The sequence below is a fragment of the Lithobates pipiens genome, unplaced genomic scaffold, assembly GCF_037356315.1.
Source record: "Lithobates pipiens isolate NorthernLeopardFrog02 unplaced genomic scaffold, aLitPip1_a1.2 Scaffold_16, whole genome shotgun sequence".
NCBI classification, from domain to species: Eukaryota; Metazoa; Chordata; class Amphibia; order Anura; family Ranidae; genus Lithobates; species Lithobates pipiens.
This window is the reverse complement of record NW_027507748.1, coordinates 443,622,103-443,646,244: the sequence shown is the minus strand read 5'-3', so window position 1 is coordinate 443,646,244 and position 24,142 is coordinate 443,622,103. Positions and strand designations below refer to the sequence as shown.

The window sequence follows — 24,142 nt, the reverse complement described above, 5'->3', positions numbered from 1 at the left end:
CCGAGTGACCGACTGGTCAGTCCGCCCCTGCTGTATATACAGGTCTGTCCTCCTGCAAATGTTAATGCTAACATTATGTATTGATGTGTTAGAGATGTCCACACCCCCTGAAGAAGATCGCAAACAAAATATGATTGAAACGCGTTGGAGTATTTGTAAACATTAACATTCACAGAGACATATTTCTTGTGGATTGTTTAAATGATAGTGTCCTTCGGACATCCACCATGTATATTTTTTATGTACACCAGAGCTTATGTTGTTATTGCTGTTTATATTGATCTTTTATATCAATTGGAATACCAAAGTATATATATATATATATATATATATATATATATATATATATATATATTTTTTTTTTTTTTTTTTTTTTTTTTTTTTATTCAACAAGTATAATATTTCTTGTAAGCTGCGCAAAAGCCCCTGGGAGTTTTCCTTTCAAATTTTTCACAACTGAACCAGTACTTGGAGAAAAATGCACACATGTATAAATTAGCACATCTAGATGATTGCTTTCATAAACACTCATTTTATTAGATTTTTTTTCAGAGCAGAAGCAAAAAGAAAGAAGAATTATCAGGAAAAATTATATTAGGCTTAAAGACATTGTTTAAAAAAAAAAAAAAAAGTGATTTGAGCTGTATCCTGATATCTGCAATATATGTGAAAAAAACAAAGACTAAAATTTAAAAGAATAAACAAACATTTAACACAACTTTAATAATGGCGATATTGCTGTAACTGCAGTCTTTCAGGCATACAATTAAAGCAGTTCTAACAGTTTTGGCTCCAGTGCATTTTGTGAACAATATACATTTTTCTCTGCTTGCCAGGAATAGGGCATTTTCAACTGGATTTTGATACAATTATATAAAAAAAAAAAAAAAACAAGGTTTTGTTTAAATACGTTTGCAAATAAATGTAAAATCCACACACTACTATTGAGGTGTAAGGGTGGGTCACTTAATTTTATGAAAACATCAACTTTAAGACAAATAAAGAAATGAATTACATTGCAGATATCATATACAATTGGCATTGGCATCAGGCAAATAAAGTTGAAAAGATTCACCAGAGAGTTGTGCAAATTGTAAAGTTGGAATCATTTCTGGTATACCAGAGAAAAAAAAAATAGGTGATGGTTACAGTCAACATATTCTGATACCAGGAGAACTAAAGGAACGTATGCCCAGCATGAACGATGCTGGATGGATGTCCAGCATGAACTGGGGATATAACCTATGCATGACAGTGAACAATACTAATTAACCATATACAGTTTATGTAGGATGAGAAGCTCACAGTGTGCAGTGAAATCAGAGCAAGCAATTATAGAGAGGATCCTGTACAACTGTGCAAGACTAAGCATGAAGGCTGGAGTTAAGCTTTAATATCCATTACTTTTGAAGAACTGCACTCGTGCAACAGTATCATTGCCATAATCTTTTCCAGTTGTGCGACGATCAACATCATTTAGGTCCCTCACATTTCCAGCACCGGTATTGTATCCAGCAATAGCCCCTGCAAGAAGTTTGTAACAGTTAGGTTACACATGTTAATTTAGTGTAATGAGTGTTAATTACATAAATTCAGGTTATCATTTATAACAAGCAATAGGTCTGTGAGGCCAGAGCTGATTCATTCCAGAAAAGACGAAGGAGAATTCTATACATATATAGCCTTAATCTGTAAAAATAACATATATGGGATTTGAGTGGGGATACCCTGCCATTCTGCTAATTCCAACAAGAGCTTGTATGGTTGCACCCTGACCCTGTGTTTACCTATTAGACATCAAATGTAATAAGCAATCCCTGGTTTTGAAGCTCTGGGAGTAACATTAGAAATAAACTGATGGGCATTCTTGGAGGTACCTGCTATAGAAAAGACAACAGATGAACTGTTTGAGGCCCCTTTCACATTGGCAGACTGATTGGGTCTGCCTGTCAGTTTATTAGGTGGACCCGATCAGACCATTCATTGCCTTCTATGGAGCAGCGGATTTAAAACGGACACCTGCCGACATCCGATTTTTAAAAACAGATGGATGGGGGATCTGTTCCCCATCCATATGGGAGATCGGATTGGATGACATCGACTCTTCCTATTTAAATTGTGATCAGCCAAGATTGGACACGGCTGATCACGTGGTAAAGAGTCTCCGTCAGAGAATCTTTAGCTATATCGGTGTTGCGAGTGTCAGACTGACACCCTGCAACAACGATCGCCACGATGAATGCCCCCGGGGGTGCGCAATTGCTTAAAGTGTTTGTAAACCCTTACAAACCACTTTGACCTACAGGTAAGCCTAGATTAAGGCTTTCCTGTAGGTCCAAGAAATATCTCCTAAACCTATACAGTTTAGGAGATATTTGCCAAAACACAGGCACCGCTGTCTACGGCGCTTGCGCTGTAGACAGAGGTGAGCAGGGCACTGAGCGTGCCGCTGTCAACAGCGATACACCGTGAGTGGCGGCTCCTGTGCACATGCACGGGAGCGACGTCATTGCGGCTTCGTCGAATGACAGCGCTGGAGCAGCGAGACCCACCGAGAAGATGGAGGCTCCGTACACAAGGGTACAGCGGTGACTTCACTGGCTCCTGTGTCAGGTAAGTGACACATAATGGACTACTATGCGATGCATAGTAGTCCGTTATGCTTTACCTTTGCAGGGAATCAAAGAGGAAGTAAACCCATCAGGGTTTACTTCCTCTTTAATATCCTGAGGACTTCATATGATGCCCACTCAGGATATTAAAACCACTTTGCTGACGTCATTCTGCTATATTGCGGGTTGCAAGTGGTTAAAGAACACATAATCTGCTGGTTAATCTACGACATGATTCTCACATGATTCTTATACATAATTGATAGTAATTAACATGTTACATGCTCAATCTCTTAACAAAATAAACACCATTTATTTTTCATTTCCAAGAACAAGTCCTGGTTTTGCCTCTATATAGGCAGAAAGAGATAAACAAGGAGAGAGAGAGAAAAAAAAAAAGAAAAATTTGAATCCTCCTCCCCCTCATCTCTCACCATTGTGTACTTAAAAGTCGGGTATGCCTGTACTTATAATTTGTATTACATTGATCAGTGCTATAAAAATGCAATGATCAATGTAAAAATGACACTGGCAGGGAAGGGGTTAACGCGAAGGGTGATCAAGGGGTTATGTGTGTTCCCACTGTAGGGGGGGGTGGGCTTATTGAAACATGACAGATCACTGCTCCTGATCACTGGGAGCAGTAGATCCCTGTCATGTCACTAGGCAGAATGGGAAATGCCATTTTTACATGTTCTGCCTCTCATCACTGTGATCGCGGGCCGTCGGTGAATATAGATCACGCACGCCCACTATCCTGCTTTTACAGACTAATGTACAGTTTGCGCAGGAGAGCCATTCTGCCGACATGTATCGGCGTGAGCTGGTCGGCAAGTGGTTAAGATCCATCATAAGGCATTTACTGTAAACATGAGTTTTTCAATATATTGTCTGTTGCGTCTTTTAAAAAGTTAAACGCGTCCAATTTATTAAACTTTGAACTGCTTTAAATATTTTCCATGACCTCAAAAACTATACTTCTGCTCATATTTAATGAGCTGGATGTTTCCTAAAACATACTGTACATGGAAAGCATGTACTACCTGTCATTTTCAGAAGCACCTTCCCAAGTCCTCAAGTCCTCAGATCACACATCACATTGCTAACAAATTAAAACATTAAAGCCCCTTCATACCATGCCATCCCATTGTGGTGTGCTACAACATACAAGATAAAGTGTTTGTTTACCCCAAAAAAATAAAATTCAGATCCTGGTCCCTTAAAGCAGATTAAACAGCACAGCGCTTGTGCTATGTAATCTGCCCCCTCTAAACTGTAAAAAAAAAATCCTGCCACTTCCTGTATCCACCTCTCTGCCCTGCCCACGAAAATCAGGGCTGCTGAGCCCTGACCACTGTGGTCTGTGTACGTCCCTTTGTCATCCGCAGCTGTCCTCTCTGCTCTCCTCTCTCCCCACACCCCCTCCTCCCTACCTGTTAGCTCCATGTTTGTGTCTCTGTCTCCATCCCAACCTTCCCCCCTACGCCCCGGCTGCTATTATTGAAAAAAAAAAAAAATTTAAAATGGTCACTGTCAGCCCCTCCATTATAGGCATACCACACTAAGTTTTTTTCTAAAAACAAGGCTTGTAAATTTCATAGTGTGGTATGCCTGCCTATAATAGAGGGGGTGGCAGTGACCATTAATTTAGAGATTTAACAAACATGTTAATGTGTGTTGGGTTAAGATTTAATCAAGAATGGGCTGCCAGTGTACGGCAAGGGGAAAAAACTCATACCTGCATATTGACACATGTGGTGTAAGTCCATTGAAAAAGAATAAGCTGATTGGAACCCAACCGTTATTAAAGGGGGCATATAAAAGGGCCAGGAGATTAGCAGGGAACGCCAGGAAAATGGATATAGCTCCTCTCAGATTAGGTCATGAAATCCTAATGCACATAAAAAAAAAACCACACACACAAGAGGGTGCCTCCATCTAGGTGTAGTGATTTAAAAAAAAAAAAAGCATAAAAGACAATATGCACTCAATAGATAAAGGTGAATCAAGTCTTGTCATAGACTCATATATATATATATATATATATATATATATATATATATATATATATATATATATATATATAGACCCATATACATCACAGCAGGATCACCGTGAGGCTGCAGAGCTCTGCAGGCATGTGGCATGTAGAAGCAGAGTTCTTGATGGATGTGCAGCTGTCAGGCTTCAGGCTGAGACATAAGCATCAGCAGCTTCCAGGAGTGGCAAGATGGCTGCGGGTCCAAACAGCATCTCTCTCGGCTGGGTGATGACAGGAAGTGGAGGTGATGTGGCTACATGTTTCAAGGCAGACAGGAGGGCCCCTTTATCAAACCATAGGAAAGAGTTTGGCCAAAGTACAAGTTTATATGCAAGTTTATATACAAGTTTATATAACTTTATATGCTGTGAAGAGTGGGAAGGGGCGGGAGTAGGAGGCCAGTATTATTAACTCTTGTTTAACCAAAAACTATTGCTAGAAACTGCATGTGAAGGAAGGAGCAAGGGGATACATAACGCTAATTGACCCTAGAGTGACAAACACTGTCCATACTCAAAAAAAACTATGTGAATAAATAATTGAAAGGAAGGACACATTCTAATGATGATTAGATACTAAATGGGTCAGTCTTATGCATGTATAAATGCTTAGATGGCAAAAATTGGCATCAATAAACAGCTATATGATAGTGTATGGTACAGTCAAGTGCAACATATAGAAAAATAAGTCATTGCGGAACAATAGAAATCTGATGTAAACTACAGTGTAAATGGTAGGAATGCTTATATGGTGTGCAGAACAGTCAAGTATAGCAAAAAAAAAAGGCTCATGGGTATCGATTTTTTGTCAGATTGCAGCACAATGGGAATCTTCATGTAAAATAGGACAGAAATGCTATTTTGCATAATGGTGATAGTGATAGTTTACAGTTTATTTACTTTTGTTTGGTAAGCGAGGCTGTGAAAAGCAACCCATAGGGAAATGGTAAAGTTTAAATGAGATCAGGATGGAGTGAGATACAGTAGGAGGTTACATTACTGTATTTAGTTCTAATTCTTCATTGAGGCAAGGGGTGAGAGTGTTTAAGGTAAACCAAAACGTTTCACGTTCACAAAGCCTATTGAACCATTCTGCCTTGGTACAGTTTGATGGAATACTTTCTAGTACCTGCGCTCTAACACCCTGGGTGGATTTCTCATGGACCTCAATGAAGTGCCTGGATATACTGTAGTTGGTAGAGCCTTGTTCTATGGCTCAACTGTGTTCACCGAACCTAGCTCAGAGTGCTCTAATGGTACGTCCAACATACAATAACCCACATGCACATTTTAAGAAATAAACAAACTCAGTTGAACAGCGAAACAATTGAGAAATAGAATAACTTTTTCCATTTAACTTGAAGGATTTTTTTCTTATGGTCAACAAATTGACATGTAGCAAGGTCCCAGGCCTCCTCTAGTCTAATGAGAATTTAGAGCCAAGAACTTCTGTCACCCTTCCATACAGAGTGGATTGTGAGGCATAGTGGGTGTGATGCAAGGTAGATCCATGGGAGCCAGACACTTCTTGAATGCAAAGAGATTTTATTTCTCTTGTACAGAACTTTGGGAGAGATGGTTAGGGCCAGGACACCCTTAGGCAGTTGCAATGTTAATTGGCAGACTCCGAGACTTCTACAGGAGGACAGCCATTTAGGGAAAGGCATCCAGAAAGATGCCGCATCTGCATGTGTAGCAATACTGTCTCCTATGGCAATAGTCTTTAACAGTTTCTAACACAAGGTGTAACATTTCCATCACTTCCACTACAATCACTTCTTGTAGTTCTTCAACCCACTGAGCACCCAGTATCTCTCACACTAGACTAGATGATTCACTGCCACTGAATTCCTTAAAGTCTCCCAATCTTCACTGTAGTATCTTCCTCAAGTGTCACCCCCTCTTCTATGCTGGGTCCCTAACTTGGCACTCAAGATACTTATTAAGCTTCACCCCAGTGGCCTACTCGGTACATGGCTTGACACACAAGGCTGCTCTGCAAGTATCAGGTACTTGCTTCAGTTACTCACTGTGGTCCCTGGTAATAATGTGAACGGTCCCTTAGGCCTGATTCACACCTATGCATTTTTAGTGCTTTTTGCATTTTGTAGATTTGTGCTACAGAACGTGTTCCATAGGAGACCATGTTAAATGGACTGTAGTGCAAATCTGCAAAATGCAAAAAACAATAAACTGCATTGGTGTGAATCAGGCCTTAGTGGCGACAGCTTCCCCTCTACCTCTAACCACAACAGGTTCTCCTGCCGGCGGAACCATCACTTCTGGTTGGACTGCAAGCCACAATCCCAAACCCTACGCTGCTCTCTTGCTTCTAGATAGGCCCTCAGACAGCCTAGCAGCCAGATGTGCCTGGGATAGGCCCAAACCCTGGCCTAGCAGCCTGGACAGTACAACATACATCCACCCAGACAACCGTCCCGGTGGCACAGAACCGTGAATACCTGACTCCACCCAAATATATAGGTTCTCCCAGCTGGCCAAGGGATTTAAGAAAACCCCTGCCCATTGAGATACCCCATATACTCATAATCTGACCTTGCATTGCCCTCGTCTTATCTAATGTCACCAAGTGCCCAGCCACCTAGTGGCAAAATTGTAACAATTACAGACTTAGAGCGAAATCAGTTGATCCCCAACAAGTGCCAAGGTAGCTATACCTGGCAGGTAAATGTAGGAGCAACCCTGCCTAAACACCAGGGTGCTACAGACATGTTAGGCTTAATGTACACGGGACGTTTTACAACCTCTCCTGAATGATTTAACTTGACAGATGGTAACCAACATTTAAAAATGTCCGTTTTGCCACATTTTTTCAAATAGTCAAAAATTAAAAACGTCTGCAAACGAAACACAGCTATATGCGAGTTACCACATTTACAAGCTGGTATAGGCGTTTAGTGTTTCAAATGCCTCTGAACAGCCATCCTGAATGCATTTTTTTGCTTTCCAAAAAATGCTTCTAAACTTAACTGCCTAGAAACTACTATAAACACCCTGTGTACATGTAGTGATAAGATAACATGCAGGAGAGTTCAGGGGCAGCTGAAAAAAAGGCCCCCCAACTGCTAATAAATGTCTGTTTACCAGCAGCAGTGTACATGAAGCTTTAAGCACTTGGGTTTTTGTCATTGGAACATGCTTACCAGATTACAGAGGAAATATAGGTACACTGTAGTGTTTTTATTTTCTGATAGTGCTGCAAGCTTACCCAGAGCAATACAACGTTTCAAATTGCAGGCACTCAGGTATGTGAATATGGGTTTGTTGGGAATCATGGGTCCTAATATGGTGTCCTGTTGCAAGACATTCCAATGTATCGGAAACCAGAGTGATACTGTGTGATAAACTGTATCGGAGTCTGTTCGGCCAGATGTGAAGTGAAAGTTTCTTCAATAAAATCGGATGGGTATCCCTTATCGGAGAAATTATCTTTGAGAAACTTGCTCTGTAAGATGTAGTCAGCGTCTAAAGTACAATTCTGGCGTAATCACTGGAATTCACTACTGGGAATATTCTTCTTCCACCTTGGGTGGTGACATTTCCTGTGGTGGGTTTAAAATGTTTTTGGGATAATATGTTGGCACCGCAATGACTTAAAGTGGGATCAAGGAACACCAAGGGTTGAGTGTCACTAACATAAGTAAACGATAGGCCGTATTCATTATTGTTACAGTGACTTACAAAAAACACATATAGTATTATTATTACATATCCAAAGCTCACAAAAACCCAGTTAAGCCCCCAGGGAGACCCATAGCAGCCTCCATGGGTAGCATTACTTTACATTTCCTCCATAATCTGGTAGGCATTTTCCAATGCTGAAAACCCAAGTGCTTAACGTGTCAATTTGTTGATCATAAGAAAAAGATCCTTCAAGGTGGAGAATGGAAAAAGTTATTCTATGTCCCATTGTTTTTGTTGTTTTTGATTGCTTAGAGTGTGGGTACTAGAAAGTATTCCAGCGAACTGTACCAAGGCAGAACAATTCAATAGGCTTTGCGAACGTGAAACATTCTGGATTTTAACCTTAAACACTCTCAGCCCCCATGGCCTTAATGGATAATTAATAAATGCAGTAATCTAAACTCCCACTGGTATCATCACTCCATCATGATCTCATTTAAACTTTACTATTGGTTGCTATTACAACCTCCCTTACCACACAACAGTAAAAAAACTGTAAACTATCTTTCAATCACCATATGCAAAATAGCATCTTCACCTTATTTTACTTGAAGATTGCCACTTCTGGAAGCTGCTGATGTTTATGTTCCAGCCTGAAGCCTGACAGTTGCACTTCCATAAAGAACTGCTTCTACTAGCCAAAAGTGTTGTGCCGCAATCTGACAAAAAAAAAACATACCCAGGAGTTTTTATTTTTATTTTTTGCACCTAACTGTTCCGCACACCCCACTAAGCATTCCCATTATTTCATAGTTTACATGATGGTTGCCATTGATCCATTTCATTTTCTATATGTTACACTTGACTATTCTGCACACTATCGTATATCTATTTATTGGTGCCAAATTTTTGCCATCTAAGCATTGATACGTTCATAAGCACAATCATAAGACTGAACCGTTTAGTATCTAATCATCATTAGAACATGTCTGTCTTTCTCTTTTAATTATTTATTCCAATTGTATTTCTTCGTTTTTTGAGTATGGACAGTATTGATCACTCTAGGGTCAATTAGCATGCAGTTTCTAACACTAGTTTTTGGTTAAACAAGAGTTATTAGTACTGGCCTCCTACTCCCACCCCTTCCCAATCTTCACAGCAAATAAAGACTTGTTCTTTGGCCAATCTCCTTCCTATGGTTTGATAAAGGGGCCCTACTGTCTGCCCTGAAACATTTGGGTCACATCCACCGCCACTTCCTGTCATCACCCATCTGAGAGAGATGCTGTTTGGACCGGCAGCCATCTTGCCACTTCTGGAAGCTGCTGATGCTTATGTTCCAGACTGAAGCCTGACAGCTGCACATCCATCAAGAACTGCTTCTACCAGCCACATGCCTGCTGAGCTATGCAGCCTCATGGTGATCCTATGGAGGTCTATATGGGTCTATGACAAGCCCTGATCTACTTTTATTTAGCGAGTGCATTTTTATTGTCTTTTATAATTTTTTTATAAAATCTGTACACCTAGATGGAGGCCCCCTCTGGTGTTTTTTTTTTCTATATGATGCAAGTCCGTTGCCTACTGTACTTGTGCATAAGAGTGCCTTGTGTTGCTGTTGCAGTAAAACACAAATTACCATAACACATATGTCTGAAGATGGACTTAAGGCCAAATATAATTTGAGACAATTTAGTCCTAATGATCTCCCTCCCCATGCTAACTAAACTCTCTTTCACTTATCTTGATCAGTGGCTTCTGCGGTCCAGAAGCCTGCCCATAACAGAAGGCACTCTGTAAGAGGACTCTCCCTGCAGTTGACAGCTTTGATATTCAGGTGAGTACCTCTGGCATTCTGCACCCTGACATTTTCCTGACACTCAACACCTCCCATCACTGACTTCCCTGTACCCCTGATTCTGATCCTCCCGTCTCCCAGCACCCCCTTACATTGCACTGCCTTGTACATATTACTTTTAACCTCCCTACATCCCTGTCACAGAACCCCTGAATCCCAGACACTGCACATTTCTTCCAGCTAGCAACTCTTCCACCACAAATAGTATGCCCCTACTGCCCCATTTTGCCTGCTCCTCTATTTCACCTTTGCAGGGACATGCAGAGAAGGTGTGAGGCTGAGCCTGGAGTTTCTGGATTCTCTACCCACATCACCTCCTCCCCAGTCTAGCCTGCTGAGGATAATGGTCCCATTTGCATGTGCGAATGGGGCCTTACTCTTAAAGCAGATTTAAAGGATATTTTTTTTTTTTACCTAAAATAAGAAACATATTATACCAACCTGCTCTGAGCTATGGTATTGCCTAGAGCGGCCCCAAACCTAATCTTCTAGGGCCCCCCCCCCCCCCACCGGTGTTCTCTGTTACTCCTCTTGTGTCTGCTCCAAGAGCAAGCCACTTGCTATTGGGTAGACGTGTAGGCTTGCACCTGAACTGTGCTGTGTTTACATCCATAGACACACATAGCCTGGCTCAGCCCAACCTCCACTCTCGGCTCACAGGTTTTTATTGACAGCAGCAAGAACCGCTGTTGCCTCTGTGTCCTATGAACACAGCTAGAGAGGAGAGATGAAAATGGACACAGCACTAGATCGATAAGGACTTAGTTAAGCATTTGGGAGGGGGGGGGGGGGCAATACTGCTACTGGGACATTCTTTACCTTAAAATGTTTGTAAAGTCTGAAGATTTTTTATCTTCATGAATTCTATGCATGAAAGTATAAAACCTTCTCTGTGTAGCAGCCACCCCTAATATTTACCTAAGCCTGATCCAGCAATATGCACAAGAGCCTCAGCTCTAAGGGGGCTCTCCCTCCTCATTGTTCCATGGAACCCTAGGGTTCCTCCAGAGGTTGCTAGGGGTTCCGTAAGCATTGGGAAATTTCTGCCTCTCAGATAAGTTCCTACTCACACCATTGATCTTCTTAGCTATCTGTAAGGAGGTAATTCTTCCCAATGACCACAAGGATAAGGACCATTCTTCCCACTGACCATCACACTAGTGTATCATGAGTTGTAGATTTTTAGCAGGAGTTCCCCAAAACCAAAGAACTATTTCAAGGGTTCCTCTGTGTTGAAAAGGTTGAGAAAGGCTGGTCTAGAGATTTTATTCTAGTTTACACAACCACATTGCAGTACTGAAAACCATATGACATGCAGTATTTTTTTTTTCAGTGCAGTGTGGCAACACAATCCACCACATCACACTATGCTGCGGCCAATAGAACTTAATGAAATGTCACTTTGTGATAATTCAATAAAGTTTACCAAAAAAAGAAGCAGTGCATGTGCTATTTACATCACTCATTCTAATTCAGCTGCTGGTGTGCACAGGCCCTTAAAGAGGAAGTAAAGGCAGTTGAAAAATCAAATAAAAAAAGGAACCTGCAAGGCAAAGGCATAATGAGCTAGTATGCATAGCAAAGTAGCTCATTATGAATAACTTACCAGAGAACGAAGCCCCCGAAGCGGTCCTCCGTCTTCATGTCCGCTGCTGCCATGGATCCCGGAGTGACTTCTGGGTCTCGCCGCTCCCGTGATTCGCCGGAGCAGCGATGACATCCCTCCTGTGCATGCTCACGGGAGCCGACACTCGCGGCATGCGCCGTAGACAGCGGTAGCTGTCTTTTTGTAAATATCTCCTAAACCGTATAGGTTTAGGAGATATTTATTGGACCTACAGGTAAGCCTTAATCTAGGCTTACCTGTAGGTCAAAGTGGTTTGTAAGGGTTTGTAAGGGTTTACAACCACTTTAACCAAGAGTGTGATGCAGACAATGCATTTAGTTTTTTCTTTAATACAGGTTACATATGTTCTTACCTTTCAGTATCCTTTCTTTGGATTGCCCTGGAAATTTTTTCTCAACCTGATTGTATGTTGAAATGAAAATATCTGCTGCCTGAGCAATATGTGTCTCGCTATCCCAGGCTCCCTTAGGTGTGTGGTACCTTTTATCAACCTGCCAAAGTAAATGCAATTTATATAAGCAGATTTAATCAATGCCATCAATTATACAACATTATTTATGTTAATAACATGAGTCACTAGAAAAGAAGAAACCACTTTGTTACAATTTAGCACCCAAGTAATGGGAACATGTAGACAACAGAAGAAAAGATATGTCGCCGTTTAGCTATTACAAGCTGGGTAAAGCAGGAACTTTTTCTGAAGTGTTATAATTTTCAAAAAGGTGATTGGGTGTTTGTTGTGTTTTTTTTAGGGGGGGGTTGGGGGGGGTTCTAACTCCTTCCCTCCCACCCCACGTCCCTTTAAACTCTTTGGAATGCCCAGGGAGCGGGAAAGATCAGCATTATCACATGATCCTGGGTGGGAAGATAAGCAATGTCACATAATTAGAAGCTGGTCCTGCCAGATACTGGTCTGTAGTCCGGAGTTAAACCTGTCTGCGACAACTCGGTTTTGTGCTGCCAGTGGGCCCTCAGCACATAACCAACAGCACCCAGGGATGCATATGTGCAGCGTGTGGGCATAAAAGCCCACCCTTTTACTGCCACACATATACTCCAGATGGTTGTAAAGGGGTTAAGGACTGAAATATCAGGTAAACAAATGGACATTTTATGACCTTCATCAAAAATATAGCATAGCATACACATATACATATTTTATGGATCAAAAGGCTGCACATCTATAACTTTAGACCGAATACAAAGAAAAGCTTTTGAATATATATAAGTAGAAAAAAAGTAAACACGTCCCTTTAAAGTGAATGTAAACCCTTACATAAATCCACTGAAGTAACTAGTCTCAGGTGATACATAGTGATTAACCAAATTCTCCTACATAAGTTGTACCTGTTTATCTGCCACCCCTTTTTCTCTACATCCTCCTAAAACACACAGATCAAAGGCTTTTTCCCCAGCTCCAGACAGGGGGCAGGAATCTGATGCCATGCACTGCATAGCATGAATAGCGGAGCTGAGTGTAATCTGAGACCTGAGTGATGGGAATGGCATCCCCCATCTACAAACTACCATAAGGAAATAGGTGATAGGAGGAGAGATCAAAAAGGAATCTCACTAGGTGCTTTGGAATGAGGCAAGAACACACTATAGAAGAATATGCTTTGTTTTTCATTCAACCACTTTAATTCCTGTATACCTCTATTAACAAGTAAATATTCACAAATAAAATTATGTATTAACCAAATATGGACATGCAGATCAGGTAAGGTTCATCCTAGGACGGAAATGGGATGAGAACATTCCATCTTTTGCATAAAGTAAATAGAGAACAGTCCCCAGTTCTTTTCCTGTCAATCGATGTCGAAAAAGCATTTGACAGGGTAGACTAGGGATTCATGATTACTACATTAGAAGCAATAAGCATTGGCCCAAGATGTGCTTTTATATATCACTAGTCCTTGAGTAAGTTGAATATTAATCCCTCAAAATCTTAAATATTGAACATTGGTGTGACTAGGAAAGTTGAGCAGTACTGATGAGATGAGCAGATGTGTTCCTGTTTACATAGCAGAAAACAGAGCTAAAATATTTAATCACTTCCAGCCCAAGGACATATGACGTATTTTTTCAGTGGGGATATGCAGATGCAGGCATCATTCAGATATCATAATTTAAATCCGCCAATTCTGTGCACCATAAGAACAATCTTAGTGGCAGTTTAGCCACTTGATCGTTCTTACAGGCAGCGGGAGGTGAGATCACCCCCCCGCCACCCTCCGGTGTTTCTACTGGCTCACCCGCGGGATTGGTGACCTGGTGTCCTGTCAGAAAGCCACTACCCATCAGAATATATAATAGAAGTGATGTTCCGTCGCGGACCTCTTGGTACACCTGCACTCGTCCGCAGTAAGCCTACAGTCTGAAGTCGCCAAGCGGACATCTATTTACACCCACCGAAGTCTTGCAGTTCACACTTACTTTTACCACTAAACTGAATTTTATATAGTCAAATACAGTATTTGGAAGTCCGTGTGACTGTTTTGAAGTTGAATTTTAAAAACATCAGCAAGCCTGCTGATCTCACAGGCTTGCTAATCTGACTGAAGACCGATGCTTTTAAAATTCAATAGTTTGACAGATTTCTAAATCCTGTATTTCACTATATAATGTCCGTTTACTGGTAAAAAATGCAAGACTCCGGTGGGGGGTAAAAAGACGTCGCTTGGAAACTTCAGGCTGTAGGCTTACTGCAGTTGGGTGTGGGTGTATCATTATGGCCATGACGTCACTTTGGTTGCACTTTCTGATGGGTAGCAGCTTTCTGATAGAACACTGGAGAAAGAATCCGCCACCACCGGACGAAGATCTTAGAGATTTCCAGTGGTCCCCAGTCATCTCTATGACAGTCAGAGGCCCGGATGCAATGCTATGACTTCATGTCCGGCCGGCAGAAGTAAACAAAGACGAGATCTCGGCTGGAAAGAAAGAGAGAGATCTGTAATTTTTTTTTTAGCTCAATCTTTCTAGCCTGGAGAGATGTGGGGTCTTATAGACCCCACATCTTTCCATAAAGAGGGCCTGTCACGCACCATTCCTATTACAAGGGATGTTTACATTGAAGTGATCAAAAAAAAATTGAGGGAGTAGTCTAGTAATGGCGCTGGACAGGAGCATGCCGTAGGAGCTCCAGGTCTAAAAAAAAGGCCTAATGAAGAAGTTTAAATCTCCGTCTTGCACGTCCTGTATGTCCATCTCAAATCTGCCCTCCTTGGAGTGTCTCTCCGTCCCGGTGATTGCTGTGCAGATTTGAGAGAGGGTCCCCCTTCACTGGCCATGCGATCCTCAGTCTGCTCCTTCTCACTGGGACATTGGCCGCTGTGTGCAAGGAGATCATGGGATATGGAGAGTACTTGTGTTGGTCCCCCCCCCCCCCCCCCGGGAGATAAACCGAGAGGAAAGAAGGGGAATACTGGCAGAAGAGGCAGCCGTGGTTGCCCGTGGATATTCAGAGCCAGAGTTCAGAGGTACTCAGGGATGGCAGGAGGTAGTTTCGCGGAGATTCAACAGAGCCGAAAATAGCCGAGGATAGCTGAGTGGAGCCGAAGTGAGGCCCTCCCAGGGTTTCCGGAACTTGAAATGGCAGAATGCTAGAGAGAGTCTTATGGACAGGCTACAGGGACAGAGCTGTGCAGACCCTACTGTTCTTCTAAAGGTTTGGGGGGGGGGGGGAGGGAGAAAGGGGAAGGAGAAGTAGAGAAGAAGTGAAGAGAAAAAGGGGAGAGCGGTGAGTGTTTTCTGTTCCCTATTTGTTTGGAACTGTTTTTTTCATATCTGCCCATACACTGACCAGTAAGTGACTGATTGGTAGGTAACTACCCTGTTTCCCCAAAAATAAGACCTAGCGGGATTGTCGGTGATGGCTGCAATACAAGCCCTACCCTCCAAATAAGCCCTACCCTGTTTCCCCGAAAATAAGCCCTACCCTGAAAATAAGACCTATAAGGACTTTAACTAGGGGGGTAGGGCTTATATTGCAGCCAACACCGACAATCACCCTAGGTTTTATTTTCGGGGGAAACAGGGTAGTGAAAGACCTGAATTTTTTTTTTGGTGTTTTTTTTTTTTTTTATATATACATTAGTTACATATATGCCAGATGTTACTTCGGACATAGGACTATTTTGTTTAACAGGTGACATAAAGTAAATACGGTGTACCCCACATATGGGCAGTACCCTATGTCTGGACATATGAATGAACTGAACAGGAGGAAATATAAAAGCATAACGGACCCTCAGGAGAAGGTGTGGGTCCAACAAAGACCATTAGCAGAGAATAGACGGCAGAGACAGTTAAGTGCATATTTCACAGCCCAGTTTACCCAAAATTCTCAGCACTGCCCCCCCCCCCCCCCCCCCAAGCACAGAGTTCTCTCCCAAACACACCTTTCCAAAGTGTCCCTTCTCACCCAAATCCCCTCTCCTCCAGTACCATGGAGAGGAGAGGGACAGTTACAACTTACATTTTTATAGTTTGTACAGGCTGCATACGCAGGCTTCAGAGTAGTTGACTCATGGACACTGGAGCTGCTGTGCATATCCCATGGTCCCTCCCTCCTCTGCTCTCATAGTGATCATGCAGGGCAGGGAGGGCTCTGTGCAGAGCGCCGGGAAAGGTGTGCACGGCCGGGAAAATAGCTTGTGAACCGCCGGTAGAGGACCATATCACCTGTACACAAAGAAACAAAGCTTCTGTGTGTGAAAGTGACAGCTGTGAGTGGTGGGCAAGGGACTAGTCCCGGAGGTTGGGGAACTCCATTCTGACTGAAATTTTTTTATTTTAATTAGTGAAAGCCTGCAGCACTGCATGCATACGTTTCTGTTGCAGAGCAGTTTCTGCAAAGTCCCATGCACTTAAATTGGGTATGTTTGGAAGTTGTACTACCTGACAAACATGATAGGCTTTATAATACTCTCTGTGCCACAGCTGTAGTGATTTGTACTAACATGACCACTGGCCATGTTAACTTGCTGCTTGGGATTTGCGGGGCTCAACCGCCTGTTTTTTCACTTGTTTGGCTGCATATGTAAACAAGCCCTTAGTATATTAGCCTCTCCTCTTTAAGTCATATACATAGACAATCTGTCCAGATTTGTAGGTCCGCATGTATTTGTGTGTATGTGTTTAAAGCATCACTTGTAGTGCATGGTCATTTTTGGTCTACTGCTGACTTTGTGTACTGACCAGCAATAAAAAATGTGTATATAGTGTAAATAGAGGACTCCCTTCAAAGAAGAAACATAATATTCACCCCTCCTGGCAACTTCCGTGCCACCAATCTCATACTCTAGTAAAGAGAAAGTACCACCTGGAGAACTGCAAAATCTGACACTTCTGGGAGTGTCAATTTTCTGGTCCGCTGCTACATTCATAAGCGGGAGTAACCACAGCATTTTCTCTAACTGACACTGAGAACGAAGTATCCTTGCCTGCTAGAACTTACAAATCCTTGTGCATTATTATTACATCTTATTACTTGCTTATGTATAAACCCATGTACACATACAAAATGCAATTTTACATATGAAAATAGCACACAGTGACCATAATGAATAAAGATATAGAATAATGGCAGCACTACTTCATGTGTTCCATTAAAAAACAAGTTCCTAGTACCTGCATCAGGCCAAAGCCATTGTTATGGTCGCCCCAACCATTTTTCAGAACGCTTCCTCCACGTGATTCCCGAGACATAATACCAGCAATTATAGATGGATCAATCTTTTTTTGATTAGCCACTGAGATAATTTTACTCTTGTATTTATTTATGCGTCCCAAGTCATTTTGGGCCAGCCTTTTTGAAGCCTCTACTCCTTTATAACAATGAAAAGATGAAAATATGTCAGTAGTGATCTTTTTTTGCTGAAAATAAAACGAAAACCTAATAGAGCAGAAGTTGGTAAAATATAGCAGAATGAATCAGCACCAGCTCCTTTAAGCACTTTTGTAGCAATGGCAGTGACTGTGCATGTTAAGTGACAGGATATTTCACAAGTGTAGAAAATGTTTGCTATAATTTACATCATAGAAATAGTGTCAAAATATCATGGAACAACATTTCATATTCATAGGCCTAAGGCCATAATATTACAGGTAAAGTGCACCTCAGCCAAAACTTCTCTTTTTTTTACTCTTTGATAGAGCGGAGAAGAGTTGGTAGCTTTGTCAGAATTTGATTGCTTTCTGGGTCACCAGTAGGAAGTTACTTCATTGTAACTGTCTTATCTGTCCTAGCAAGGCAATCTCTATTTAGTTTCAAAATTCATGCTATTGCTCAACCTTTTAGCCCTTCGGATACTTAATGTTAAACGCTAGAAAACTTAAAAGTCATCCTCTGCAGTCGGACTTGTTAAAGTAGATTTACTAACCCAATCCCTGGGTCCACCATACTGTTAGCCCCTGTACACACGGGTGGAGATTCTGCCAACCAAATCCGTCGGATTTTGTCCGTCAGATTTAGTCTGACGGATTGTGTCCGAAACTGTTGCATACACACGGTCGGACTAAGTTGTCGAAAAATTCGATCTTTCAGAACGTGATGACGTAATTTCGTTACGATGGGACTACATTCAGGCTAGTAGCCAATAGCATTGATGTAGGAATTTGATCTGAGCATGCGTGGCACTTGGTCCGATCAAAATTCTCTACACATGATCGGATTACGTCCGAACGGCCCAGTTGGTTGGGAAATATTTCCAACATGTTGGAAAATTGGGCCCGACGGAGATTCGGACGGAATCAGTCCGATGCATACCACACACAGTCAGATTATCTGACGACACGGTCCGATAAGACGCACTCCGACGGATTCTCCAACCGTGTGTACGCGGCATTAGACCGATCCCTGTCTTCTCCGCTACGCTCCAGCAGTCCAATGTCTTGATTTCATCAAGATCAATGCAAGGTTCATAGCCTTGCATTGGATATGATGATGCCAAGGAACAGTCCACCCCTAGACTAAACAAGCAATTGACCCTTGTAGTGCAGGTGCAGCCCCACTGCAAGAGATCATTTTCAAGATTTCCAGAGTTGGGCTTTAATTTGATGTGAACCTCCAGCCAATAAATAGACAGCTGAGGTGTGCAAGGCTAGGAACTCACCCCAGTGATCCCTGAAGACCATACGGTTAGGTGATTAAAAGGAAATGTACTAAGATAATATGCTATTGCTGATCTCTTTCTGAAGATGCTGTCCTTGTATTCAATACTTTGCAAGTCATTAGCAAATGAAGACCAGTGACTCATAAAGTCTTTGCATCAAACAGAAAATGATCATTTTCAAAAGGGGAGTGCAGCAATTGTAGCCTACATATTTTGTCAGCACAGGTCTCTTTTAGCTCTACTAACAATATTTTTGGTCTACCATTTATTTTGTTAATAGATTGCAAATCTGGCAGTTTATAGCACCATCAGTGCTGTCACCAACAGCTTTATTCATTCACTTAGGGTCCTATTTATTTGGAATTAAATTATTGCAGTTGTACCACGTAAAATAACTAAAACAAAAACGTTAGCACATTTATAAAGCACTGCGGTGTGCCTTATGAATGTGTACTCCTCTCTGTTTGCTTTGGGACTGTAAAGCAACAGAAGAATAGAAATTCCAATGGAAAATGTCCGATGAAGCTTAGACACGGTTGGAATTTCTGACAAAACTCCCATCGAACATTTTCTGTACAAAAATCCGACCGTGTGTACAGGACATTAGTCACTACATTCAAATCAGTAATAAACTTACCACAAACTTTTAGTTTGTCTTGTTTGGCTGTTGCACAAGATGCACCAGTCGTGGGAACTTTATTGATGTCCCCATAGTTTCCAGATGTGTATACAGTGGCTAGAATATAAAGAATACACAGTCACATCGCCAGTTAGAGATTATACTGCTCAAAGGTACTTAGTTACAGGGTCAGGTTGAAAAAAAGACATGTCCATCTTTTAGATGAACCAATCGAAAAAAAATGAACAAAAAATTTGAAAACCTCCATATACTACAATTCTATCTGTCTATCCATCACCCAAATAGTCCCCTCCGCTCCTCCGAGGACCTCCTGCTTTCTAGCTCCCTTGTTACCTCCTCTCTAACGCTCCCCTCCAAGACTTCTCCAGAGCCTCTCCTATCCTCTGGAACTCCCTGCCCCAGTCTGTCCGATCAACCCCTACCCTGTCCACCTTTAGGAGATCCCTGAAAACTCATTTATTCAGGGAAGCCTATCCCACACCCACCTAACTGTCCCTGAGCCACCCCCATCAAATCATTCTCTGCAGCTATTACCTTTTGTACCCCCACCCCCTCTCTTTACAATGTAAGCTCTACGAGCAGGGCCTTCCTGTCCCATTTGTATTGTACTGTAATTGTGTTGTCCCCCTATACATTGTAAAGTGCTGCGTAAACTGTTGGCGCTATATAAATCGTTAATAATAATAATAATAATTCTATAACAGTTGATCCAGTTGATGCATTTAGGACTAGTGTAATGAATTAATAAACACTAATGACCACCCTGTTGAGTTTGATGGGCAGTGTCACAAGCAAACGCAACAATCGCCTCTCAGCCATCTGTCAACTGCTCCCTGAAAAGGGATGTAGCACAGATTGCTTTTCAGAGGGGCAGCAAGGGCCCTAAGCCCTACTAATGTGCATTTTTCCTAGTTTTGACTTTCTAAAAAGTTTCAATCATGATGTCCTTTATACTCTGATCTTTGGCAGACCTTAAAAGGTAGAAAACATCTTGGGGCTTTTATACTAAGATGATTAACATCATGCAAAAAGCAGTAATGTTCAGGTGTGCAGAGCAAATCAGTTTCTTCTGAATAGTTACTAAAGGTTACTGCACCTTGTTAATTGCTTTAGTAAAAATTTAGTATGTGTGATGAATTATTTGTGCCCTGACTAGAATTCATGTTCAAGCCAAGACTACAACTGTTACTATTACTATGCCTTAGCTGGTTCCTTCTGTCAGTATCATCGATAGTAATAATGCATTTTGTTTTTTCATTTTAAGGTTTGTAGACTTCTCCATATTTGGTTACAAATGAAAACGAAAACATAGATGAATTTCTAAATTTTTCTAATTTTAGTGTACTTACCGGCCAGAGTGGAAAGAATGAGAATTGTAAAAAAACTCATGTTTGTGTTCTTAAAATACCTAGAAGAAACAAAAACATGAATGCAGCATTCCTAGACCTGATCTAAAATATCTGTTTAGAATCACTGGCTATTATACCTCTCAGTCGTCGTGCTGTGCAGAATGTGGAAGGAAGCTTGAAGTACGTTTTATAGCTGTTTAAAGTAGAGGTGTGGTTTCTGGCTTAGCCGTTTACAATGAATGCATCTGATTCCAGGAAATTGTTGGGAAATTTTGTAAAAACCATTTGAATACTGTCTTTCAAAATTGTTTGCATTAGTACTATAGATGTTATAACCTTCCACTTTCCGCATTCCACATCCTCCTAGGTACATAGGAGCCTTTTGTCCACCATTGTTGCAAAACTGCCTTCTTCCCCCCCCCCCCTCACTAATCCCGCTATAGCAGTATTTTTTTTTTATTTGAATAACTTCTCAACCTAATTATTTTTCTCCTTTCTTTAATAATATCAGAATGGATATCTGTGCTATCCACATCAAACTGAAAAGAACACCAAAGATGGTATCTATCTTTGGAGTATCGGCTAGTTTTAGGTAGGGTGCCTCCTAAAACAGAGGTACAAATGGATATACAGTAGATAGATACTGTGGACACTTTTGGTTGTGGAATACTATAGAACAAATTTAACCAAACGTCCACCTGTGCCCTGGACAGAGTGCTGAGGAGTTTCCTATTATTACTGTGTATTGGGGTTCCCCGTGCAGGTGTCTCCCTCCCTGCCTGCACTGCCCGGTGCTCTGGTCGAGTCTCCGGCACTGTGTAAGTTAAGTTGTGACACATTGCAGGGCGGCTGTGAGGGGGGAAGAGACTCGCCAGTGCCTACTCCATGCAGACACACAGCCTCGGCTCTTCCCCTCTGCTAGCCCATCATGTGACCTGTCCAGAAAACGAGAGGAATACACACAGAGCCTGCTGAGCAAGCTAAGGGGACACAGACAGACCGCTGGGTGAGTGCAGAGCTGAGAGCCTTTACTTCCCTGCAGTTCAGTCCACAAGCTCTCCAGTGTGGGACTGTCATGTTTGTCTTTCCAGGGTCATGGCTGCTGATTAAAGATTGCAATCTAGTTCTACCTGCAATACCATCCTGGCATAATGACTTCATTGTGCAGTGCTCACTCAGTAGCCTTTAATATCTTTTCTTCTCTATTTATGGGGTGCCTGTGGATTGCTTTGATTTTTTTTGTTGATTTTTTTAGTAATTAAAAGTCCACTGCCCACTGACACCATTTACTGCCCACTGACACCGCACTCTGCCCACTGACACCTCACTCTGCCCACTGACACCTCACTCTGCCCACTGACACCATTTACTGCCCACTGACACCTCACTCTGCCCACTGACACCATTTACTGCCCACTGACACGCACTCTGCCCACTGACGCCATCTACTGCCCACTGACACCTCACTCTGCCCACTGACAATGCACTCTGCCCACTGACACCATCTACTGCCCACTGACAGCACTCTCTGCCCCACTGACACCTCACTCTGCCCACTGACACCACTCTCTGCCCCACTGACACCTCACTCTGCCCACTGACACCATCTACTGCCCACTGACAACACTCTCTGCCCCACTGACAACACATTCTGCCCCACTGACAATGCACTCTGCCCACTGACACCATCTCCTGCCCACTGACACCGCACTCTGCCCACTGACAATGCACTCTGCCCCACTGACACCTCACTCTGCCCCACTGACACCTCACTCTGCCCACTGACACCATCTACTGCCCACTGACACCGCACTCTGCCCACTGACAATGCACTCTGCCCACTGACACCTCACTCTGCCCACTGACACCTCACTCTGCCCACTGACGCCATCTACTGCCCACTGACGCCATCTACTGCCCACTGACAACACTCTCTGTCCCACTGACAACGCACTCTGCCCACTGACACCGCACTCTGCCCACTGACACCATCTACTGCCCACTGACACCGCACTCTGCCCCACTGAAAATGCACTCTGCCCACTGACACCATCTACTGCCCACTGACACCACACTCTGCCCACTGACACCGTCCCCTGCCCACTGACACCATCCTCTGCCCCACTAACACCATCCCATGCCCACTGACACCATCCTCTGCCCCACTGACACCATCCACTGCCCTACTGATAGTGTCCACTTTGAAGGTAGGCTAGGTTCATATTTTAACTGTGACATTTCTTTTAATAATCTAATCATATTTTATGGTCACTCAAATGCTTTTGTTTTATTTAACCATGTCCCTTTAAATCTACCCCCCCCTCCAGTGTTAACACAATTTGGCCACAGCCACTGTTCACTGCAGCGCACTATCCGTGCCTCCTTACTACTCTCCTAGGGTAACTCAAAGGTATCCCAAGTCTCCTACAATCATATCGAGTATCTATAGCGTGTACTGCAAAAAAAAAAAATTCTGTGCATTGCTAAAGTGTTCGGGTTTGGCTTGACGAAAAGGTGGCAACCCTACATGTAGCTTTACAATTACATTTTCAGAACAAGCTTTCAAGCTTCTTCTAATGTCTGATCAGAACCCAATTGATCAATAAAAAGCACTTTTTTGGATCCTCCAGTTTGCACCTAATCCCTCTCAACACTCTTATTGCCACCGGGACTCAAAGGAAAAGAGTCTTCCATAGTATAAAAAAGTTACAACTCTTATTAAGACTATTTTCCAATTTGAGTTAATAAAACACTCACAAGCTTAATAAAAATAGGCTTATCAGTAATATATAACTTGTGGCATCAGAACTGTTAGAACCAGTCAGGCCGGTGAATACATTGCCTCACCCGATCTCCTGATCGTGTCACCTCCTGTCTGTATCACTTCCAGTCCGGTGTCTATCACTTCTGATATTTTCTGGGGAACCATTTAAACACTGGCCAGGAGCTGCCCATCCATTAAGGGCACATGGGCACCGCTCCCTGTCTCCAGCCACCCCCCATCAAATCAAGCAATAGTGTGTAAAGGGAAAATATAACAACGGAGTATAAAACTCAGAAGAATAAAGAGTGCAAAGGTAAAAAAAGAAAGGAGTATATATATCTTCTATGTGTGAAAATAAAAATCAAGGGAATCAGAAAGTGTCTCTTGAGAAAAAAAAAATACTGTAAATAATAATAAAATAAATAACTGATAAAATAAATACAAACATAAAAAATCGGAAAATATTGATAAATACAAAAAAAATTAATA

The 24,142-nt window shown here is 42.1% G+C and overlaps 1 protein-coding gene across 1 annotated transcript; it reads right to left on the bottom strand.

Annotated features, from left to right (window-relative positions):
- Window positions 1-688: 688 nt before the first annotated feature.
- LOC143983252 (lysozyme g-like) lies at window positions 689-21,116 on the bottom strand. The gene is made up of 6 exons (XM_077482721.1): window positions 21,027-21,116; window positions 20,890-20,948; window positions 19,538-19,636; window positions 17,417-17,613; window positions 12,135-12,273; window positions 689-1,524 (listed from the first exon to the last, which is right to left on the bottom strand). Exons 2-6 carry the CDS (start codon window positions 20,927-20,929, stop codon window positions 1,391-1,393), a joined length of 609 nt encoding a protein of 202 aa, XP_077338847.1. The 5' UTR covers window positions 20,930-20,948; window positions 21,027-21,116; the 3' UTR covers window positions 689-1,390.
- Between the last annotated feature and the right edge of the window lie 3,026 nt (window positions 21,117-24,142).